The sequence below is a fragment of the Pezoporus wallicus genome, unplaced genomic scaffold (genome assembly GCF_028554395.1).
Source record: "Pezoporus wallicus isolate ANWC-B61680 ecotype Strahan unplaced genomic scaffold, APGP_CSIRO_Pwel_v1 contig_7892, whole genome shotgun sequence".
NCBI lineage: Eukaryota > Metazoa > Chordata > Aves > Psittaciformes > Psittacidae > Pezoporus > Pezoporus wallicus.
The window spans coordinates 471432-495641 of NW_026641897.1; the positions used below are offsets into that span (position 1 = coordinate 471432).

Sequence of the window (24210 nt, forward strand, 5' to 3'; positions counted from 1 at the left end):
CCTTCCACCCTTCCCCACCTCCCTCTCAGGCACAGTCATGTTAATATAAAGGTGTGTGCAAATTTGAAGATGCCGTCACTTAAAGGGGTACATTCCTTCTCTTATACATTCACCAACCTTCTCTTATACATTCACGCACCTCAGCACAGATACCATATGCAAATCCCATATCCTTTACATGTGCTAAGACATACTTACATGCAAGACATATGCATACAACATACATATTTGAGCATGCTTACAAAAGAACACAAATACACAAAAAAATACTTTTAAATCACCTTCATGTATGCGCGTGTGAAGCAGCCTCACTGAAACACTAATTGCTGACAATTCTGTAAGGGGAAGAGTTGTTCTTTAGTAAAGATCAAATGATTTGTCTCTTCACAGCTCATTATGATGGCAGAAATATGGAGCAGTTTTAAACTGCAGATATTTGTTACTATCATTCACATTAAATATTCCTCACAAACTAGTTTAAAAGAAAAAAATTCTTCCCTGTTCCCAGCATAGAGTCAGCTCCAGTGCCACCACTGATATTTGTACTGCAGCAATATCAGGTCCCAGGCAAGGGACCAGGAGCCCATAGTGCTGGAGCTGTACAGAGGAATTCTGACTTTATACAGTTTATAGCCAGCAGTCTAATTCCTCCATGCCCCACAAAGTATGAGAGCCAATTGCAGTGGTAGGGCCTGTTTTGCCTGGGTGAGCAGTGCCTGCTTCACTGTCTCCCCTTTCCCACCCTGCACTTACTTTCCTGATACACACCTCTGTGCCACCGGCTTCCTGGCATCAGAGCTGGCTTTCTTTTCTGGACTCACCAGTGAGCACCCGGATCTCACCAGCCTCCACAGAGAGTGAAAGTGCGGTGGAGAGAAACCCATGCAAGCACCAAAACAGGCAGCAACGTAGACATGACAATGCAAAGCTCAGTGTCAAATGTGAGACCTTCCTGACAAGTGAAGCAGGTATTAAGCTCAGAGTCCAGCTTGGACTTACTACGGACTACAAACATATACCCAAACTAGCCAGTTTAACACCAGACCAGGCATGCCCATGTGTTCTCTGACACACGTTTACATCATCAACACAATCACTGATTTGTGTTGATTTGAATTTTCACCTGCTTAGAAGAATATTTGCCTCTCTTCAAAGCTGCCAGTTCATCAGTTCTGATCTTTCCAGTGGGAAACTCTGCCTTAATCCTGCCCCTGAGAAGTTTAAGAGACTAAGTCCAAAACTGTTGGCACTTACACAGAATACATTTTGGCAGATCTCCTTCTAAATCACTTCAGCAGTCACGAGCTAGCTTCAAACTGAGTATAAATGTTTTCAGAACTAAACCATGGGTTTGGGGAAAAGGAAAACAACTATGAGGGGAAAAACCTTCCCGCTATAATTCAGTTGTTAGAATTAAAGAGTTCAAGTTAACTTTGCTCTACATGCCAATAGCCAACATATGGGGGCTACTGCCCCAGGCTAAGAAAACACCAAGTTTAGAGTCAAGAAATGCAAATTTTCATACAGGGTTCTGTGCATAAGGGCTCGTGAGAAAGCAAATATGGTCATCCCAGAAAGACATCTAGCAATGCATTCTCAGAGTACTCCCCCAGGTTTCATGAATAAATGGTACTGACATATATATACACATTAAGGGAAAGGAGAGAATAAAAGTTTAAGTTCTCTATCAGGAATAAACAGAGGCTGCAAAGGTTCTGACCCAAAAAAAGCATACAAGCTGAAGAGGGAAGGAGAAGGGGAAAGGAACTCTTCTTAGTCTCTCCATGAGGTTTTGTCTGACCTAGAAGCCTTCACTGACCCGAGAATATTGTTTTAAAGTACTGATTTCACAGACAAGAGAAGAAGGACAGATGCCCCTCTACCACCTACTCACAAAACATTAAACTCTTACCTTGCAAGTATGTATTGAACTCTGATGGCAAGAAACACCAGTGAGGACAGGCTCTTGGCTAGCCTTCTGATTTCTTGACTGCAGCCAGGATATGATTGAACAGCAGCAAAACTCCCAAATAATTCCCCAACAGAGCCTCCAGGCCTCTGCAACATTGGCTCTCACAAACAAGAGTAATTTTCAACAGAAAGCACAAAGGGCTGCAGCAGCTCGGTGGGACACACACAGGCACCTCGCAAGGAGGAATAAGGGCCGGCTGTCCCCCCCCAGGAAGGGTGAGCTGAGGCTCAGGACAGCCCCCAAGCAGGCACATGGTGCTGGGGCAGGGTGGCACAGCACCTGAGCACAGCAAGCAGAGCCAGGAGCCAGCAGCAGGCTCCATCAAGAGACCCAAGCACGGCAAGCACTGAGCAGTGCAAGAGGGACATCCAGGACATGAGCTGCTTACAATGCAATCCTGAAGTCCAGGCTAAGGAAGAGGTACACCTACAGCATAGCCAAATCAAGGCTCATGCCTGAGCTTGAATGGAACTCCTGGAACACAGCTCATCAGCCAGAGGGTGGGGGGCATGTGGAGGCTCCAGGTGAGGCTGCTCAGGGCCATTAAAGGCTATTGGGGCATTCAGGGCCCATTTCTCAGGAGAAGGCAGATTTGTCCAAATAAGATGTGATTGGCATAATATCCAAGCCCTGCTCAGAACAGAGTACTGCATAGCCCATGCTGCTTTACAGAGGCACCCCAAGAAAGAGTACCCAGAAACCACCAGAGCACTTCCACAAGGAATTCAGGAAATCTGGTGCGACCTGCTGGTCTCCAAACAAGATTATCAAACCTGCTCTTGATTTTGCCCAGGCCTGAGGGGACAGCTTAGACATTTTATTTAATAGTCCTTCACTAAATTAGCAATGACTTGGTTCCCAACTCTGCTGCTGTTTTCCTTTGCGTCTTCCATCTCCTTCTGCCTTTGCTCCTCACTAGGAATATGGAAATACTATTATCCATTTTTCTTACTTACCTGCTCTGTACTAACTCTGAAAAGCATCACAAGAGGTTCTCAGGTGCTTTGAAGAGTAATAATTCTTTCCTAAATCAAGATTTTAGGTCAAAGACTAGTTTGTGTTATCTCTTTGCCTTACAAGGTGACACCAGAGTATCAACTAGTTAACTAATAACATTTCTGTTAAAATAATCCAACCCCTGCACTATTTTATGGGGGGTTCTTTTAGAGAAACTTGCACCTATTTAACTTGTTCACCTTAAAACAAAAACCACCAAGAAGAAGCAATAGCAATGAAGTTATAATACTTGCTTTAAAAGTATGACAGAAACATTAAAAAAAAAGAAAAAAAACAGCTGCTTTTAGCATGTGTGTTTTGGTTTCAGGTTATTCTTTAACCCTGGACTATAGGAAGTAACGTGATTGACCAGTCATAGACTTTGAAGAAAGGAGAATTATCTTTATCCTCTGAAATTACCAGAAAGCTTGTTGTGTGTTTTTAAAGAAGGAAGTTGATTTGACTCATAAAATATACGAGTCCCATTGCCATCTTCGAACATTGTACCAATCATGAATCAGTTACAGTTTGAGATATGAGCAAATTAGCAATAAACTTTACATCCCTTCTCTTTTGATTGCTGAAGTCTGAGCTAAGCTTTTCCTTGCAACTATCTTAAGTTAAAAAGACACCTTTTAAAAAAGCTGAGAGTTGCATAGAACCACTTGACTCCAGGAGCTGAGACGGAGAGAAATTCCTGTTAGGATAATCTCAGGGACAATATCCCAAGAGCTGTCCAGGCAGCTTCTGGGAGGTAGCTGGTAGATAAGTAAGGTATGGAGGCAGTTTTTGCCTATGCCCTGCAACAGATATTTAAACCCTGCAATATTTCAGTCATGCAAGACTCAGGCTGAGCCTGAGAACAAAGTTCTTAAATGCTAATAATGACCAAGGGAAATAATAAGAACATCCAATTCTTGTTCAAAATACATTCCCTGGGCTAAAAGGAACTCAGGTAATTACTGCTGTTATGAATCCTTTTTCTGCTGGGCATTGATCATTTGTGCTTGCAAGTCTGTTTCATTTGTAAGGGCATCTAGAGGTTGGGGAGTTTGGGGCGGCAGGGTGATTTCCAGCCTCATTTACATCTAAAGGGATATAATTCATTACAAATCCATCTGAGTGCATCTCCTGCATATATACCTCTGAGATCCACTGCAGACCATTCAACAAAACAAACAGCTAGGACTTGGGCTCCTCCAGCCCAGCTGAGGTCAACAGAAACCAGGGAGCAAGCTGAGCTCAGCTGACTGGGGCGGGCAGGACTTGATCTAAGGGTGCTGCTCCATGGAGAATCTCAGTCACTGCACAGACAGAATTACAGAAGAAGGAAAAGAAGTGCCTAACTTTCCCTTCAGTGGGCAGCTCTGAGAAGGCCACCAGCTCACGCCTGCAGCACAGCCAGCTTCCAGGCTGACAGCACAAAGCAGCTGCAAAGGCTGGGGGTGCAGAGGGACAGGGCTCCGCAGGCCGTGCCCTCTATCCCCAGCAGGGTGACCAGAGGTGCGCAAGCACCACCCCGGCCCAGGTCCGATTCAGCCAGCAGCACGCTCAGGGTGCAGCATGGGGCAAGAGGGCTGGAGACTCCTGAGGGTCACACCCCTCCCCGAAAAGGGAAGCTGAAATAAAAGGCAGAGGGAGCCTTGTGTGTGTTTTTATTATTATTATTTCTGATTAAAGAGGAATTCATTTCATCTTTGCCTCCTGCCAGGGGCTGAGGTGCCGCCATTGAGGTTAACGGTGCGGAAGAATACAAAAAAATTTCATTGAGGAGGATTATAAAAGTTACTAGCTGGAACATTAACAGAAGAGTAACTTGTAAAAAATGCAATATTACAATATTCACAAGGACGGTAGAGCGTGGTAAAGCTATAAAATTCAACATTAAAATCTTCTACAGCCTAGATAACCTAGTTAACAAACATTGTATTGGAACTACTTTTTTTCCTCGGTGCTGAAGGGGCGCGGGGCCAGGGCCGGGGGGGCTGGGGCCTGCCCACGGCGAGGGCCAGAGCCTACAGTGAGGGGCAGAGCCCCTCCGCGCTGTCGGTCCCTCCCGGAGAACAGCGATCTTCAGTGGGGTAAACCCAGGCGCGGCTCCAGCCCCTGCTTCAACGCTGATGAACTTTTTGTCATTAGCAAAGCGTGGGAAGCGATTTGTCTCATCCAAACCCGCAAACAGGAAGCACCGATTCGTGTCATTTGTCACCAGCACCAAGTGCTCACATAAATAACAGCCAATATATTTCCCTGCTCCGATTGCATTCTGCAAGGCAAAAAACCGGCAGCGGCTAAATAAATAAATAAATAAAAATGGAGTGGAATCAGACATTACTACTATTATTTTTATTATTACTATTACTGCTGCTCCTAATAATCATGTTCTCATGCAAAGACGTCAACCCTAAAGATAAAGCGATGCCACCCTTCCAAAATCGGCACTCAGAGCCAGTTGGCTTTCGAGTTTCGCTACACCAGGCGAAACTTATTTCCCTTGCAAGAGGTGGGGATGGCATTTCGCCTTGTTGTGTGTTATTTTAATGCTGTTTGCCGCCGCATCCTCCTGCCCCCCCCCCCCCCCCCCCCCCGCGCCCTCGCTCCCTCTGTTCTGGGGGCTGCGGAGCCGGAGGAAGCAGAGAGTGTGAAAGGGCCGGGAGAGAGGGAGAGGGAGCGAGAATTGCTCTGAGCGACTGCGGAGTGGAATTCAGTTCCCTGGGGAGTTAGCAGACAGTTTGTGGAGATGTTACTCCAGAGTTTCAGACTATGATAAATATGATAATTTGTATAAAATTTGAATGGGTTCTTGTTTTCAGGGAGAATGCCTCCGATGATGAATGTTCATGATTTTCAGATAGATGGCTGATAAAAAGTGTATTGAATTGTTGAAAGCGATTTTAATTTTAATTCTCTACCTGCAGATGTCTGATAATAATAATGTCTCCTAATAAAATAGGAAGGTGTCAGTTTAAGCAGCAGTATTTCGCTTCACTTCATCCTTCCCATCCCCAGACTGTGGCAACATTAACCTCTTCTTATAAAAAGGCACATAAAATTATTATAATTACAGAGTTATTAATTTTAAAAAGAGGGTTAGCAGGATTTTTTATTATTATTAATAGAGCTCGCACAGTACCCCTGCAAGTAAATCCCCGTGTGAAATCATGGATCCGATTGCTAATTCTATTATTAGATATTGCCTAGGAATTGCCTTTCGGGTTTTTAATTAGAGTAATTGAAACTAGAAGAGGCGGGGCTAATTATTTTTATTTTCCCTCTTTGTTATTATTTAAAAGTCATTGATAATGCTCCCTGCATTCAGATCTCGGCTGCAGAAGGAGACTTACAACAAAGCAACAAAGGGAAAACAGGGAGATCCCCGGGTCTGGAAGCTAAAACTCCCAAGCCAGTTTTAGGTTCATTGGGGTTTGGGGGATCTCATAGGAACCGACATCCTCAACCCAGCTCCTCGTGCCTGTGATCTGGTCTGATATGTCATGGCAAAAAAAAAAAAAAAAAAAAAAAAAAAAAGGAAAACTAAACTCTAGTAACATGAAATCAATGACCTGGCAGTTACACTCTAATTAGCGCCTCCTGCGAAGCAGCCCAAAGCCAGCCCAGGAACATCACACGCAGACACAGGCACACACACCCCGGGGCGGGAGGCAGGCTCTCCCCGCCACGGGAAGCAGCGCCGCTCCCCAGGCTCCCCAGGCTTCCAGCCATGCTCCCCGCTCTCACCCGTGGCTGCATCTCCCCCACTCGCGGGGCGGAGAAGAGCGGGGGGCGACTCGGCTCTGCCCGGCAAAGGGGGGAGCAGCCCCTGGGGTCGTTTGCGTTTGCCAGAGCTGTTTTTCTCTCGCTCTGAAAGGAGCGGATAACACTGCCCATCCATCAGGCGGGCAGGAATTTGGTGCTTCTGGTTGACTCCGAGCAGGGTAATTCCGGGAGAAAAGCAAGCTGGATAAATGACTCCATAGTGTAAACTAGTGCGGAGGGTGCAAAGCACCTCGCAGAGCAGTGTGGGTTCATAAACAGCATCATCTGGCAAAGGGGTAAAGGACTGTGCAGAGCTCGCAGCTTTTCTAAAGCATCACGGTGATATTTTAAACATGCACAAGAGGGGAGAGCGAGAGAGATACATACAATATATGTGCATAAACACAGGCTGTGCAGCACACGGGAGCGTTCCCTTTCAAATCTCTGCCCAGGTGCATCTCCCCACATATCAAATGCTCCCTAGCTGTCTCCAAAAGAAATGGTTATCTGCAATAAAATATAGATAAATTAAAGTCTCTTCATTTTGATATAGAGATTCGTGATTGTACTATACATTTCGTATATATTGCTGCTTATTCCTCTCCACAGACGAATCTATTTCGGGTGTATGCGCGTAGTGGTGAATGTAACATATATAGTTACAGTTACATAGGGAATCTCAGAATTGGTAATACGTCTAGCAAATAGAGAACTCGTTAGATATATAGTTGCATAAAGGATCATGTACAGTTACATTAAGTCCCATTAAGAGAGTGAATGTGGGTCTCCGCCGTTTCGCACACGAAATGACAGTTACAAGTTCCTGGCTGCAGAGAGGGAGCGAATCGACGAGTTGGGGGGGGGGGGGGGGGGGGGGGGGGGGGGGAGCGGTCCACCCCCCCTGCTGCCCACCACCACCTTCCCGTTGAGGAGCGGAGGTAGGGGGTAGGGACCCCGGGGTGGAGGAAAGGCATTTAGTCAGGGCAATCAGAGGGCAGGTACCGCTTCAGAAATGGGTTTATTAAGGGGGAAAAGAGTTGAAATTATTGTTAAAAAAAAAAAAACGCATAAACGAGTCTAACAAAGTAGGGAAGCAGAAGCAGCTTGGCGTGTAAGGTATCACACTGGAACTGCTTCTGCTTCAGACCTCGGGATTAATCAAAGAAATCGGTGCGGCTGATGAGGAGTTATTCAGCAGCTGAGCTCTGGAAAACTGCATCCCTGCTTTCTTTATACATTTTATTATTTTCAATTGGGTTGAAAAATTAGGAGTGTTTAGAGAAAAGAAATACACATTTCTTCTTCCAGCGGGCTGGAAAGCTTTGATTTTACTTCCCACCCACACCCCCACACCCCCACCCCCCACTCCCTTCTTATCTTTCCATTTTCCCTTCCTCCCAAGTTTGCAGAGGGGGCCACAGAGAAGGATGCGTTTAAGAAAGTCAGAACTGAAGCGCTTTTCAGGAGGGGACTGTCCTCCTCCGCCCCACCCCAGTACTGTGGCTCCTGCCTTCATCGATGAGCTCAGCCCTGGAGCCGCCAGGCAGGTAAACGGGACAGACCTGCGCTCTCCCGGACAGTTTTTCTTTATGCTGCCCTTAAACCTCTCCCTGGCAGGACTCGGCAAATATGTATGTGTCCCGCTTTCCCATGGGCATTCCTCGATGACAAAACTTTCTTAGGAAACTCGTGGGAAGACCTAGCTCTTGGCAATCAGCTGCCAGAGTTGTCCCTTGACATCACCCTTCCGCAACACTTTCCACTTCCAAAACCAGCTTTCCAGGCTGCCCGTCTCCCCCTCCGTTAGTTTTAACTGCAAATCATTAATGCTTTTGAGCCAGAATCTGCGTTCGTTGGCCAGCTTGGAGGCAAGGCTGAGCAGCTGAGGGGATGGTGGGGAGGGAAAGTTACTGACATGGGTGGGACAAGGCAGGGGCGACTGCGGCCCTCTGCACCCACCCGCTGGAGTGACAGGACTGTGTCCCGCTCGGGAGATAATGCCCCGATCACGGCGGGCAGTGTACGACGGTGTGGGGGAAGAAAGCAGGGAAAAGGAGTCTCAGGCCAATTCGTCAGTTATCAAAGGACTCTTCCTGGACCTACAGACCTCAGGGGCATTCCTCATCTCAACTCCAAATAGGAGAGAAAAAAAAAAAAATGTAGTCAGCTATCTTTGACTCGAGGGCACATTTCACATCATCTCTCAAATCTGCATTTTTTATGAAGTGGCCAAAACGTGTGCTGTGTGCCTAATTTTCTCTCCCTTATAGGCAGTAAGAAGAGTAATGAGAAATCGGCTGGAAATTAACTTGCTTCTGCCCCTGCAGCCTTCTCCCCTCATGAGAGACTGGAACTTTTATCCCCCTCGCACACACTTTTATATCAACCGGTTCGAGCCCGGGGGCTGCCGGCGTGGCAGAGGGAGGGGGGCACAGCGGCGTGCGGAGACAGACCTGCAAACTTCCTTTTCTCCGCAGCTCCCAGACCATAACGGAGATTCTTGTCACAAGGACAATGGCTGTGTTCCCGGGATAAGGTGATAGGCACACGAGTTACATCTCCCCCATCTTTTACTCCTCCCGTCAATATTCCTCTCCCAAACCTCCCCGCCCCCCTAAACACTCTGAACACTCAGCGGGTCCCAGAGATCGGGTGACCGGGGAAGCACCGGGTGTAGGAGATCATTCATTTACTAGATTTTAATATAAGGAAAAGCATTATCATTGCTATCATTATTGTTCCGCTTATCATTGTTAGTGCCTGGAGTATCGGAGTTTTCCACCGAGGTTTGGAGTTTTCCACCGACGTGGAGGCCGCGTGTGAGGACAGGCTGCCTGGGAAGGGACAGCCACTTCGTTTCCTCAGTCTTGCGCACCTTGAGGTCTCTCTTTTGTTGTTCCCGCAGCCGTTCCCCAGCTCCCGCCCGGCAAAGAGCTGTAGAGCCCGGCAGCCTGGACCCGGGGCCGGCTTCCCCCTCCCCGGCCCTGGGACGCCGTGCCCCGGGTCAAGAGCGGTTCCTTCCCCTCCCTCGACGTGTGGGGGAACTGTTGCTCCCTCCCGCCGGGAACCGCGGGACCCCCGGGGCAGAAGGGCCGGAGCTGCTGCGTTCCTGGGCGCACAGGGGTGAACCTGGTGCCAGCGGCCGGCCTGGAGGCACTTGCTGTACGAGCGGCGTGCGAAGCCCAGGGTCGCTGCTCCCCTGCTCCGGCGGGCCGCGGTGGAAACGGGAAGTGAACCTAAAAAAGAAAAGTGCGGGGAAAATAATTCTTACAGTTCAGCACAGCGCTAGGCTGAGATTTAGGAGCTCCATAAAATGCCAATGGGGAAATCACCTCTGCGCGGGCTGCCATAAATGTTTCTGCTTTTCTGTTCTAATTCTGATGTCTACCAACTGTTTGACAGCTCTTTAAAACCTTTCTCATCTTTTCTCCTTTCTTTTCTTTTGCACTTTCATTTTCTTTTATTTCCTTTTCCCCTCATTCCCTTCTTTCTGTCCATGAACAGTAGAAAGGGGCTTTTTCCCCTAATTTTCTTTTCCTCTTTTTTTCATATTTTCTTTTTTTTTGCATTAAAATTTAATTTCTATTCTGTCCGTCCATCCTTTCATCTTCAAATTATGTCTCCTTCTTTATTCGGCCCTTTTTCCCGCTAATATTAGTAAAAAGTCAATGTCTGTCTATCTATTCAGTCATCCTGATTTCCATCATCTCGCCTAGTTCCAGCCTTCTTTTATTTACCCCTTCTTTTTAGTACAGGGCGGGCTCTGTGTCTCCAGCTTCTAGGCTTTTTAACGTGATTTTCCATTTTCCCCTTCCCTTCCTTCAGTTCTGGCAAAGGCGACCGCGTGTCCCCCCGCCTGCGTGCCCTTATCCCTTCTCGTTCCCCACATCCCCAAGGCCTGGAGCAGCCCCTGATCCCTCTTAACCCGGACTGTCCCCAAGCACAGGGCACCCGCTGCCGGCTCCCCTCCTCGCTATAACTTGTGTTGAACTACGCGGGGAAGGAAGAAGTGACCCCACCGACGTCACCTGAACCCGGGGAGAGCGCTCTTGCTGCCGCCCTGCCTCGGGGCCGAGCCGGACCAGCGCAGGGGCTGCGGTAGCCCAAACCCCGGGAGACCTTGCCCGGTGGCCGGGGAGACGGGCCGGGAGCGTGTAAACGTCGTGGGAAGCGCTCTTGAATGTGAGCCTCACCACAGCGCAACGACCGGCTCGAACTCCCGCTGCATCGCTGCGGCTGGGGCAGAACTCCCTGCCCGGGCAGAGGCCGGAGCCCCGTAAGCCTCGCTCCCGGCGGGGCCCGGCACTGCCGATCTGCACTGCCCCCTCTGGCGGGACGCGCGGCCCGGCAGCCCCGCCAGGAACGGGAGGAGGGCCGGGGCCGCCCCGCTGCGGGGACGCCGGGACCCTCGGACCCGCGAGGGTGAGCACACACGCAACACCCCCCCGCTCCCTTCGTGCCGGTGCCGGGGACCGGGTTCCACGCAGATGCCTGCCTTGGTACCCCTGGCCGGCCCCGAGCCGCCCGCACAGCCCGTTCCTCTCAACGCCGCGTCCCGCCCTGGTCCCGCTGGCAGCTCTGGCGGCTGCCCCGTGCCCTTCCTCCCTTTCCTCCTGCCAGCACCTCGATACCCCGCCGGAGAGACCCGAAGGCGGGGGAGCCCCCGCGGTGCCTCCCGCGGGCAGCCCGTTGGGTCCCGTCCGGCCACGGCCACGGCCTTTCCAGGCTCTGCGCCCACCACACAGTCTTCGCAATCCCCTTCCCACAGCACTGCTCTACCCCAGCCCAGCCCCCAGAGAGGAAGCCTCTGCCTGTGCCAGCAGCATCCCTCCAAATTCGGTGGTTCGAGGTTTTCCTGTCCATCCCACAGCCTCTGCAGAGAGCCCCGAGCCCGCGAGGAAGCCCGCTCCTTCCCCTGAGTCTCTCCCTTGTGTTCTCCCCAGCTTCATCATCACCGCCACAGGGCACCAGGTACCCCAGCACTAAGGCACCAGCAGGGACATCCCGCACCTCTGAGATCACCCCGAAACCCTCGGAATAGCCGGGTCTGCCCGAGCTCGGCCTGTGGATCCCCCTCGCAGCAGGTCCCCTCTTTAGTATCCTCTCTGTCCTTCTCAACTCACCCTGCCTCGGAGAAAGGGAGAAAAGACGCCGGACGAAGGGGAAGGCACCCACTTCCTCACTTCCCACTTCAAGCCAAACAGCCAAGCAGCGTGCGTTTCCCCTCGGCCCTGAAAAGCTGCCCTACTCCCCGGGTCGCTGGTGTCTGCCCTATTACCTGTTGCAGCCACTTTCTGCCTCGGTCTATGGGGAAAGAGCCTGCCTTCCTCCTGCATCCCCCAACCCCATCTGAAGTGTATTCCTTAAAACACCCGGTTCCGGTTGCTTTCCCCAAACTCGGAAGGCAGCGGAGCCCCGAGCCCTCGGCGGAGGGGCCGAATGCTGCCCCGGGGGTGTCGTGGCCGGGGAGAGGGGTGAGGCCGGGGCTCTCCTTGCTCCTCCGCCTCCCCATTTCCCTGGGAACTTTCTACTCCGAAGTTAACTATTAACTGCAGGAAAGCAGGCAATTTTCTTCGGAATGTGAACTATTTCCTTTATCCAGCAGATAGATGGTGTGATTAATTAATATGGAAATTGATATTAAAATATGGGTCGTAGGCAGGAACACTTTCCCTGTAGTCACAGCCACACGGCTACAGCTGCACGGAGGAACCGGCGCTCAGGGCAAGCAACGCACCCAGCTACTGCCCAGTGTCTCTTCCTGATTGTCCAAGAAAGGCTTTAATTGTGAAATACGTGCTGATATAATTATAGCAGCTCACGTTAATACGTTCTGAACAGTGACGAGTGAACAGGCACACGAGGGAGGTACAGGAGCACTCACCCAGAGGGAGCAACGCCGGGGGTCCCACCACAGGCCAGAGAGGTGTTGGGATAATGCTGTGGTCACCTCGGAAGCAAAGGCGGGGTGTGGGTCCCACATGCTGGTGGGGTCCCTGCATAAAGCGAAGAGAGTGCTGTATATAAAGATGCTGTATAGCCAAACAGGTACCTATAGCCAACTGTACGGTACCAGCCTGTTGCGAGGGAGAAACAAAAAACTACAGTAGGAAAGTCTGTAATTCTAGGCTCGAGTTAGGTAATGCTTCAGCACGGCTCTAAGGTAGGAAGAGATGTGTGTCCGAAAACGGACCCACAAGCCCTCCCTCCTTAATCGTTCGCTCCTTTTATTTGCGGCAGCACTTGTGCTCCTTGGTTAAGGGTCGCAGACTGACACCAAAAGGAACTGTTACACCCCGGCAAGGCGGGAGAAGCCCGCTTCTCGTTTAACCCGGCCCCACCATGTGTTGCTGTTTCCCCTCGATCAGCCCTGTGATCGGGCCCCTCTTTTAATTAAGAGGAGGACTCCCTCTGTGCGACCCCCGGCTCTGTCCCCCTGCCGGGCGGGGACCCGCAGCCGGCCCCGGCCCTGTTGGCCGCAGGGGTGCCTGGCACGGGCTCCTGCTCCTCCCGGCCAGCCCGGCTCAGCCTCCTGGACAGATTTTTCACCCTTCCCCCTCTCTGCCCATCCACATCTTATGTTTTTTGGTGGATCCTCCCCCCTTCCCCTCTCTTTATTGGGGGGGGGGGGAGGGAAGGGGGGAGGAATTTTCCAGCCTCCTTTGCTGCTTTTCCCTCTTCTCTGGTCTTGCCCCTCTCCCGCTTTTCCTCCGTTTCCCGGCCCCTCCCCCCCCCCCCCCCCCCCCCCCCCCCCCGCCGGCGTTTGTTTGTCCCGGTGCCGGGACGATCATCGCTGTGTATGAAGTTCTAACTGGTTTGTGTCAGCCAGCTCTCTCTAAGCAGCCTGGCGTGACGGATTAAACATCAACTAGTTAAATAAAAATTAATATCAACTGCCTCCTAACTTCTAATGTCATGTTGTTTATAACTAATGAACTGATTAGGGGATAAACACATCAGGAAGACATTTCTGCTTCCCTGCTCTTTCGAGAGAGATTTGCAGAATTCGAAGTAAATCTCCCAGAGTCCCTCCTGGGTTTTTCCCACATGGGTCTGGGAGGGAGGAGGGGGATTCCGTGGAGCTTCTCGGGGTTAGGTCGGAGGAAGCCGGTGCGCGTCTGAGGGTCAGCTGGACTTATTCAAACATCTCCCCGTGGAAGCAGGTTTCCAAGCGGCAGGAGCAGGGCTCGGGCTGCAGCGGGGCGAGCAGCCACTCCAGATAGATCCGGCGGCTGCTGCAGAGCGGGCTGGAGACCACGTCTTAGAAAAATACTCCTTGCTGCCATTATTGACTTTTGCCGTCCCATTTTAATATTTAAAATTAAACTTCTTTTTTTTCTCCCTTTGCTTGAAGCGACAATCGATGATTTTTAAGTGTTATGAAGGAAAGCGCTCCCTCCACCTTCTTTATTTTCGCAGTGCTCCTCTTGTCCGGGGCATCCTTTTCTCCAGTCCGCGTTGTTAACATTTTCCTAAACACTTTAGAAAAAACAGCACATGCCCAACAAACCCCCCAACAGCCTCATCTTGGAGAGATCCCAAGCTTTTAAATACTGTTTGCCCAGCACCGCCGGCTCTGACAAGACAATAATAACAGGGGAAGCTTTTTAAAACCAATTTAGCAAATGCAGAAATGTAATTTTAATGAAGAATCGATAGCAGAATGGTTCATTTTTCCTGGGACTCCTTGTTGGAGCTGAGAGAGACTTTCAATCAATGGGGAGATGGAAGAGGGGGGTTAGAAAGAGAGAAAGAAAAATATTCGCTCAGTGATGTCTTTAGCACTGGGAATTTTTCTTCTTTGGAGCTTTTTTTTATGGTTTTGTTTGTTGGTTTGGTTTGGTTTTTTGGTTTTTGTTGTGTTTTTTTTTTTTTTGTCGCAAAACCTTTACCAAAAACGCACCCGTAGAAGGGAGAAAGAGACGAGTGAACAGATAAATGCATGGGCAGATAGATAATTTCGCAGAAGCACAAAGCCAGGCTCTCACAGGGCAGACTTCACAGGACTGCCCCCCGCAGCCTCAAAAGTAAACGCCAGAGTCCCCGGCCCCGCCACCCCACCCGGAGGCTGCCAGGTCCCGGAGGCTGCCAGGTCCCGGCGGCTGCGAACCCCCCCGGCTATACCCCCCCGCCCCGGCCCGCTTCCCCCGCAGCAAGAGCCCACCGCCTCCCTTTTCAACTTGGAGGAAGTTCCTCCTCTGTCCCGCGTCCTCCCTCTCCGAGCACATTTTTATGGTAATAAGACAACAAATTAATCTGCTGTTGCAACAAGACTTCCCTACAGGTAGCCAGTTTGCGGGAGGGGGCAAGGGGAAGCAGAATCAAAGTCCAGACGCTGCCCCCCTGCCAAGATCCCCCTCCCCAGCCCCATTCCTCCCCAACTGCACAGCCCTGTACATTGGAGCAGGTGAGCCCCTCTCCACTTTTATAAGCAGCATTTGCTTTGCAAACGCGCTGCATTTGCTTTGATTGTTATTTATTTTCCCCTCCTTTTAGCCTGTCCCGGCTCAGTAGAGCGGCGTTTCTTTCTCTGTGGCTTTTTTTTTTTTTTTTTTTTGTGGTGGTGGTGGTGCTCTGGTGTGTGTGTGTTGTTATCTAAACCGTTTAGTTTTGGGTGGTTGCGCCTAGATCTCGAAAGTCAGCGGGGGAAAGCAAGACACCCAAGCGGGGAGGAGAGAAGCGAAGAAAAGGCCGCGGTGGATCTACTGTTTTGCAGCCGTCCCGGGGAGACGGGCCATTAGGCAGGGGAGCCATGGCTCAGAGCTCAGGGAGAGCAGGTAAGGGGGGCGGGGGGGGGCGCTGAATATTCAGCAGGGAGGGATGAGACCGTCACCCCCAACTCCCTCCTTTGGCAGGAGGCAGCCTGCTTCTGCTCTCCTCCACACTCACCCTCCTCGCCTCGCCAGATTCCCCTCTCTAACACTTGCCATCTCACCTGCTAAATACCCCCCTTCCTAACGGGTGCCTCCTCCAGCCTCCCTCGAAGGGCCGGTCCCCACCGTGGTCACCCTGCGAAGTTCGCAGGGACCCTCAGCGGAGCCTCCAGCCGAGAGCGGGCCCTGGGCCGAGTCCCGGGTCCCCTGTCCCCGCCGCCCCGGCCGCTCTGCCTCACCGTCCCCCGCCGCTCGGCCCGGCCGCGCAAGCCGCCGCCACCCGCCCTCAGCCGGATTCACGCTCCGGTTTTGGCTATTTGCCTCATCCCCGGAGCTCCCTCCCGTCAGCAGAGAGTTCAGGGCAACGCCTAAACTCTTCTCCCACCGCCTCCCTCCCCATCCCGTGGAGTTTTGCTCGCTCCGGTGGCTCTTTCGCTCCGGCCCCGCTGCAGGTCTCTCTGGCAGCCCGCGTCTGGCCGGTGTCGGCGGGGCCGGGGCCGCGCCGGTGGCTCTGCGCCCCCAGCCCTGCCCCGCCGGCGGACGGAGCTCCGGGTCGACCCCCTCTCCCCGTCGTCAATTTTATGATTTGCAAACAAAGCTTCAAACGAACCCCGCCGGAGAGGACAGGTTTGGTTTTCCGCGGCGTCTGCCGCTCGCGGTATAAAGGCACAATTACGCGGTTTGGTTCTCTCAAATTACGTATAGAAACGGAGCTTTTAATTTGGGAGACAAAAGGCACATGGAGATTTAAAATGCAAGCCTCGCCGAGTGTCAGCACAGAGCAGTGCTGCTGCCAAGCGCTTGCTGAAGGGGAGGCTTGGAAATAAAAGCTCCGGCGGCGCTGGGCACCGGGCTTGCAGCTCTGGTTTTCCTTTGTCAGCTCTGGCGGAGTAACAGGGAGAAATATTCCCGATCTAGAGGTGATTGAGGTGCACAAATAGGGACACACAGGGGAGTCAAGTGAAAACACCCGCCCTTCAGAAAAACACCTCTCTTTTCTGTCGATACATTCCCCGTATATGAGTGTGCACCACACCCGTAAATCTTAATATTAAATACGTTGTGTGCATGTGTGTGCATATATGTGCATATACACACGTACACGTGGGAGCGTATATTTTCATCATCGAATCAATTAAATCTATTATATATGCTATATATTATACATATATATTACAAAGATTCAGCAAAGCATAAGGGGAAAATATAAAGGCAACCGAAAAGGCTTCCTAAAAGAAAAGGCCACAGCAGCTTTTTTTCACTGTTCTGCACCAAAAATCTTCTAAGTCGAAACCGAAAAAAACATCACAAAGTTTGCAACCCCCTCTGTTCCTTTTCCCTTCTGTGTTTTTAAAGGATCTGCCGAAGTCCCTTTGCATCTGAGGTTTAAATAGGGAGATCAATAGAAAACAGTTGTAATGATCTAATTAATTATGGCAAAATTAAAAGCGAGTAGAAAATCAATCTCTGATGGTGTTGAAGATGGAATTAAATTGATAGTCCATCTGTTCACCTCCTAGACCGTATAAATATGCAACCCAAGGACGGAGCTAATGGGATCAAGCTGCCTGTGAGACTCTCTCTCAATCTCTCTTCTTTTCACTTGGTTCCTCCCGAAGTTGGGCCCTCAAGCCCCGGCAGTCCGTGCCCCCCTCGCAGCGCCGTGTTTGCCCAGCGCTGCCCCACTCGCTCAGATACGCACAAGGCGCTTGTGCCGAGCCGCCCAAACCGCCAGCACAGCCGCAGATCCGAGAGTAAAACCCGTGTGTCTGGGTTGGGGGGGAAGAAGAGGCTGAGGAGACAGCGTTCAGCGACAGCGTGTTCCCTCTCGTGCTGGGTTTAAATCAAGCAGACAGGCTTGATGATGATGATGGCTACGGAGAAGTTTGAAGATGCTCTCCCATCCTCCGAGCTTCTTTTCTACGTCTCTAGGGGTTTCAGAAGGCAGGGAGGCGACACCTTGATTTAGTTTTGTATGTCTGTTTTTTCTGACTCTGGGAACCTCTAAGGGCAGAGACCCAGTGGGAAGACCCCGGTGCACCTTGTCCCGTCGCCGGCCCCGGGCTTCCCCGACCAGCGCCTACCCGCCGCGCTGGTGCTCTTCTGAACAACCAGTAAGAACGAAGGAGAATCGGTGTCATTGCTAAATTAGAGGGAGACCACGGAATCCCTGTATTTTCCCGTTAAGAACTACAAAAAATAGTAATAAAGAAATCCCCTTTCCCTTCCAGTTCCCGCTGGTCTGCAGGTGTAGGGCGCTTGCCAGCAGCAGAGAGCCAGGAGGAGCTGTCAGTCTGGAGGAGTCTCCCCACCCCCGGCCCCTTTTCAATTGTGAAAAATGAAAGCTGGGTGCTGTGGTTCCCTAGAAAACAACCGAAAAAAACCATGATAGTTCCTGCCCTAGTTAGAGCTGCATGGGGCGGGATGGAGCGTGGGGAGGGGGGTGTCGTTTAGAGTGAAGCCTAAATATAAATCAGCTAAGACGGGGGGTCCCAGGCCCGGCTCTAACCGCGTGTGCGCCCCCCCACCGACGCACCGGGCCGTGCCTCTGGCACGACTATACCTCACCAGGTTGTGTTAATTTACCTCTGCCAGAGCCCGAGAGCCGACGGGGAGAGTCCCGCCGGCTTCGCCTGCAGCCCCCAGCGCCGAGGCTGGAGCCGGTCCCGGAGCCCAGCGCAGGGCCGGAGGAGGAGGAAAGGGGGGCGCCGGGCCGAGAGCTGCCAGCGGGGACTTCCCGGCCAAAGTTTGCTTTCCCTTCACACTTCCCCATCCGGCCAGAAAGAGTGCCCGGGGGGAGAAGCCTGCAGCACCAATCGGATTTATTAATTGATGTATTGAGAAGGATTGATTGACATCTCCTAATGGAAATTACAGACCCGCTTTCCTGCTGCACGCTGCCCTCCCGGCTATCCCTTCATAAATAAACCCTCGAGGCGAAAGGTAGATTTTAATTTAAAGTGCCCCCGTCCTCAGTTTCACAGATTAGATACATTTTAAACACAGACACACATATTGCAAATTAGAAGCTAATTTAATTATAAATCAAAACTGGGCATAAATCTGCACTCACCACAAAGGATCCATTTAGCAGAATGCAACCACCTCCCCTAACCCTGGAAAACTGCCTTGCAGAAATAACACTGTACATACACATTGCCAAAGTTATGGATTGTGCACAGTTCAAAGAGATCCACGGGAGATGATTTTTCCCCACGCTGGGGGAGGGGTATAGCCCCGCGTGTCAGAAATTAGCCGATCACATGGTGACAATTCCTCTTTCTCCCAGAGAAAGGTATTCTCCGACAAATAAAAGTTTGCATAGATGTAGAAGGTTGTAATTCTGAACTTACAGGCTGGGAGGGAGTCTGAAGCGGCAGATTTTTGAAGTCCAGCAGGTCAGGATCAACAAACACGCTCCCACACACGCACGCACACACACACGCACCCACAGAGCCGGGGGTCGTATTGATTGGTGACGTTGGCTTTGCAAACCTCAGAGAGGAGAGAAGGAGGGAAAGGACCGAGGTGCGAGAGAGGAGAAGGCGAGAAAGGCAGCCAGGAAAAGCGCTCCGCGGCTCGGAAGAGCTCCCTGCCTCCTTCCATCCCTCCCTCCATCCCCTTATCCCGGCTCCGCTCATCTCTCCTTTGCTGCCTGCCACTGTCCCTCCCAGCTGCTCCCCGGTTACGCTGCTCTCCGAACCCGCCCGGCTGAGGCAGCCAAGGCAACCGGAGGGGAAATGTGGTGTCGGCTCACAGTGCAATCCTTCCCCACCCCCTCCACCTTAGAGATCCTCTTTTTAAGGCAAAATTCTCCCTTTCCGTCCTTCCTTTAATCTCTCCTTCTGATCCTCCACCATGCTTAAAAGACCCCCCACTTCTGTCGGCCCCTCCGTTTCCCCACAAGCTCCATCCCCCTGCCTCTCCCCGTGAGACTTCCTCCTCAGATGCACTAAACTCCGAGGCCATTAACTGCTGATGTTAAAGAGGAATGACTCTTCCTGCCACTCTTTCTAATTAGGCGCCGAACTTGGGCTTTCCCGGCTCCCAGCCAGGGAAGGGAATGAATGAGTGCCCTTATGCTGAGGGGATATGCGGAGAGAGAACTGAAATCGCCGGTTTTCCAGCTTCCTCAGAAAGAGGGGAGGAGGAAGAAAGTTTCCTCACCAACTTAGGACCTGTTCCTTCTGAAGCGCCGCATACAGCTTCCCCCCCCGCCCCCCCGCCGCCTCAAGTAGTGCCTTACAAGCTGACCTCCCTCTCCTGGCCGGGCAAGCCCCTGCCCTCACCTGCGGCTCTCGCTCCGGGCGAAGGGGCCGCGTCGGATCCTTTGCTGGTGCGTTTCCAGCCTTTGTTTATCGGTGGAAACGAGTCTGCCTTCCCTACCCGGCTCCCGGGGCATCCCCCCGGCCCGAAGAACCGGCCGTGGGGGGGGCAAGAGGGGCAGAGGCTGGGCTCTCACAGGACCTTGGGGACCGCTGTCAGAAACGCGAGCGGGGCAACTTGCTCTGGGGAGGTGGATTCGTGTGTGTATGGAAATTGTCCGGGCTCAGCTTGGCTGGGATGAAAGATAAGAAGGGAAGGGGAGAGGGAAAGGAAGAAAGTTGGAGAGAGGGAAAGGGAAAGGGAAAGGGAAAGAAAGGAAAGGAAAGGAAAGGAAAGGAAAGGAAAGGAAAGGAAAGGAAAGGAAAGGAAAGGAAAGGAAAGGAAAGGAAAGGAAAGGAAAGGAAAGGAAAGGAAAGGAAAGGAAAGGGAGGCGAGGAAGAGAGGAAGAGAGGAGGAGAGGAAGGAGGGAAGGACGGAAGGAGGGAAGAAAGGAAGGAGGGAAAGAAGGAAGGGAGGAAGAAAGGAAGGAGGGAAGGAAGGAAGGACGGAAGGAGGGAAGAAAGGAAGGAGGGAAAGAAGGAAGGGAGGAAGAAAGGAAGGAGGGAAGGAAGGAAGGAAGGAAGGAAGGAAGGAAGGAAGGAGTGGAAGGGGAGGAGACGAAAGAGAGAAAGCAAGAGAAAAAGAGCGAAAGAAGAATAAGTGAGACTCGAGGCGTATCTATCACTTTCTAATGCTTTTGAGAAGTCTCTCTCAACTTCCCCCTCCGGCCGTGAGAAGGGAGCGGAGCGCAGCGGCAGCCCCTCTCCCTGCAGGTCCCTTTGTGCGATAGGTTTTGGAGATGCGAATCCCAGGCAGTCATTACCACACTTTGCCCCTCTGACTGCTGGAATTACCCTTTCCGGGGACTGTAATGGGCAAGCCATAGGGTTTTTCGCTGATCCGCAGCAGTTTTCGCTCCCTCCCCGTTTTTATGGGTGTATTATAGTTAGGGGTTATATAAATGTTTTTGCGTGTGATAACTGTAAATCCTAACATTTGCAAATCGCCCGGAGGCAAACTAACCTTGGACGGGCAGAGAGAGGGAGGGAGGGAGTGAGGGTCTCCCACTACTGCTGATTAAAAGGAGACTTTAATAAGCGTCTAATTCACTCATCGGGAGTTTTATGGAGAAATTAGAGTAGGACAAAAAAAAAAGACATCTTCAGTGCAGGGGGAGGAGGCAGCAGAAGGTGTGGGGGGGCTCTACCCCAGCGGCAGCCCAGGGCAAAAGGCAGAGGCAGCTGGGCCTCGCCAGTGCCACAGCCTCACAGCACGGAAGGGGCAGGAGGGTTCACATCTGGGCCAGCTCCTCTGCTCCCAAGGAGCAGCAGCATGGTGCCCCTTGCCCTCACCACCCCCCATCCCCGACTCCACCGCTCCGGGGAAAAGCAATGAGCAGGCAGAGGGGCGGAGGGTCCCGGCGGCCGGAGGACATACAAAAGGACAGAGACGTGGCGGGGGTTTTGCGGCGAGCGGGCGATGCCGGCTTGCTGGGAGCCGGGTCCGGGTCTCCGCTTGCAGCGAAGGCTCCCAGGCCCGGGGGCAGGGGCTGGACCGCGGCCCTGCCTGGCACCGGTAGCCCCGGGCCTGCTGCCCCTTGGCTTGCCCGGGCAGGAAGGGAGCTCGGGCGGCCTGCGCCAGGCTGTGCACGTCCCCGTGTGCCTGTGGCCCGGGGGGGCTGGAGACTCGGCCCAGGGCCGTCCGGCCCGGTGCGCTAAGAGGCGGCTTTGTTGCAGAAGTGTCTCTTCACATTGTTGGCTTTTCCTCGCTCGCTCTTCCTTTTTTTTTTTCTTCCCTTTTTTTTTTTTCCCCCTTCCCCTCAATGAGGCTGCAAAAGGTCTCCGGCTTGTCTCGTTTTTGCGGCAAACGCTCTCTTGTAAAGAGGAGAGGTTAAAGTGTCGGTGACTGAATAAAGAGCAGCACACGTGGGCTATTACCATTCAGGGCAAACAAATGCAGAGAAGGGAAAAGCCAGCAGCGGGCAGGGCAGGGGGAGCGCGGCCCCCCTGGCGCACACGGCCCCCGCCCCGCTGGCAGGGCCCGTTCGTCGGCCTCCTCACGGCCCCGGCGTCCCCCAGACATGCAACCCACCCATGGCTCACAAAAGAGCGAGAGAAAGAGAGAGGGGGAGACATGAGGGGGTCTTAGATGGGAAAAAAAGAAAGTAGCTTTAGGGGGAATGTGCTGTGGAGTGTGAAATTGCAGCCCGTGGTGCTCCATATTGTACCAGAAGCTCTCCAAAAACTCATCCTCCAACGTGACCAGAGGTGCTTAGAGGGGGAGAGAAAGGGGGAGAGGGGCTCGGAAACATAGGGGGAGGGGAAGGATGGGGGTCTTCTTTTCGCGCTCTTTCTTATTAATTGTTCGTTTAAACCTAACTTTGTGTTTATTTGCGTTTATTTGTTAAACTCGGCCACCAAGAGCAATCCCGGGTCTCCTGGGCAGAGCGGCTGGGGGAGCAGCGAGCGGCGGAGGGGCCCTGTTTGCTTCCCCTCGCCCTGCCCGGCCCAGGCAGCTTTGACCCCGCTCCCTCATCTTCACGCGGAAGCCCCGCACCTCGGCCCTGCCCTACAGCCCTCTGCCCTATGGGAAGATAAGACCTCGGAATCCCTACAGCCCAAGGAGTCATCCTGGTCTGGACACTCTTTTCCCCCGGATTCTCCCTAGGGAGAGGCAGTGGGATGTACTCAGACAAAGCACCCCAAAAGTTGCCCGGGAAGGTTTTATCAAAGCGCGCCTTTCCTCACAGACCCCTCTCACACACACGCTGACTCCTTCCCTTAAATGCTCACATCCCTGGGCTTGGTTTGGGAGGATTTTGTTTGTTTGTTTATCTTTTTATAACCATGGATTTCGCCCCCGACTTTCCCAGGCGAGGTTAAATTAGTTGTCGCAGGTCAGCAAAATACATATAGAAGGTCAGCGCAGATTTATCCTATAAATATGGTGCTGGGGATTATTAACAGCAGATCTAAACCCCCTTAAAACTACCAACATTTAGGCTGCCAGCGCTCGCCCGCTTGGCAAGGGGAAAAAGAGCGGCGGTGTGCGAGAAGAGGAGGTAGCGGCACCTCGATGTGTTGTTATAAAAATACAAAACATAAATATAACCACAAAACTTCCGGCCCCGCAGCAGGCAGCAGGTCGCCTTTAACTGGTTCCCAGCGCCACCAGAGACAGACAACCCATAGGAAACTGGGAGCCAACGTTCATGCAAGTCCTAGCTCTGTAGCCAAGGACTATCGCAGACAGCACAGTCCCGGGGCTCCTTCCCCGGCGGGCAGCCGAGGTGAGGAGGCAGCTGCCGCCAGAAGCGGTTGTTTGGCCAGCGCCCCGGAGACGTGGCGAGCCCGGCGAGGTGCGGGGGAACCAAACACACCTCGGAGACCTCGCGGTTATGTGTATTGGGGCCGGGGGTGGGAAATGGGATCAATGGAGAAGATTTAGGCTTGATCAGCTGGAGAAAGCCGTCTAATGAAGCAGATCGAGAGATGGCTATCGCCGCAACTCCCCCGAAAGTTTATTTTTCTTGAAATTTCCGCAGAGAGGCGGCCGCCTCTTTTGAAGTGTAAATGTTTCCAGCTTAAAGGAGGGAGGCTGGGTTAGCGAAGAAGGGGGAGATCCTCAGATCCTCTTTGAGAAAGAGTATAAGAAAAGGAGAGAGGGGAAAAAAAAGGAAAGGAAAACGAAAAAGTGTGAAAAAAAGGAAAAAAAAAAAACAAAAGATAAAAGGAAAGAAAAGGAGAGAGAAAGGGTCGTTTAAAGTGGGACAGGGAAAAAACCACCCAGGGCTGGTGAAGTGGGGCAGGCTGGGGAGCTGCGTGTGGAGCCGTGGCAGTGGTCTCGGCCTCGCCCGGTCGGGCTGGGCACACGGACCAGGCCGGGGCCGTGGGGCAAGGCCTGTGTTTCTAATCGGGGCAGGCAGAAATTGTTCTGTGGATTTAAATGTTGACAAAGCAATTCTTCCAGGAAGTATGGTGTGGGAAGGGGCACCAGGTGATACTGTGGTATGTGTGGTGGGGGAAGGGGACAGCGAGCGGGGAGCTCTTTCCTTCTTTTTCCTTATTTTCTTTTCGCTTTCATTTAATTTTCCTTTCTCTTTTTCCTTTCCTTTTTCCTTTTTCCTTTCCTTTCCTTTCCTTTCCTTTCCTTTCCTTTCCTTTCCTTTCCTTTCCTTTCCTTTCCTTTCCTTTCTCCCTTTCCTTTCCTTTCCTTTCCTTTCCATTTCCATTTCCTTTCCTTTCTTCT

At 51.9% G+C, this 24210-nt stretch overlaps 1 protein-coding gene across 5 annotated transcripts in view; it reads left to right on the plus strand.

Annotated features, from left to right (window-relative positions):
* Positions 1-14935: 14935 nt before the first annotated feature.
* The window catches only part of PAX2 (paired box 2), a 96560-nt gene continuing 87285 nt past the window's right edge, over positions 14936-24210 (plus strand). For 3 of the 5 annotated variants that reach the window (XM_057425693.1, XM_057425696.1, XM_057425697.1), the window contains exons 1-2: positions 14940-15131; positions 15353-15501. In XM_057425693.1, coding sequence (XP_057281676.1) covers positions 15477-15501 — 25 coding nt within the window. In that variant the 5' untranslated portion in view covers positions 14940-15131; positions 15353-15476. Of the gene's footprint in view, positions 15132-15352; positions 15502-24210 lie in introns of all 5 variants that reach the window. The other 2 variants (XM_057425702.1, XM_057425698.1) reach the window with 2 other exon arrangements.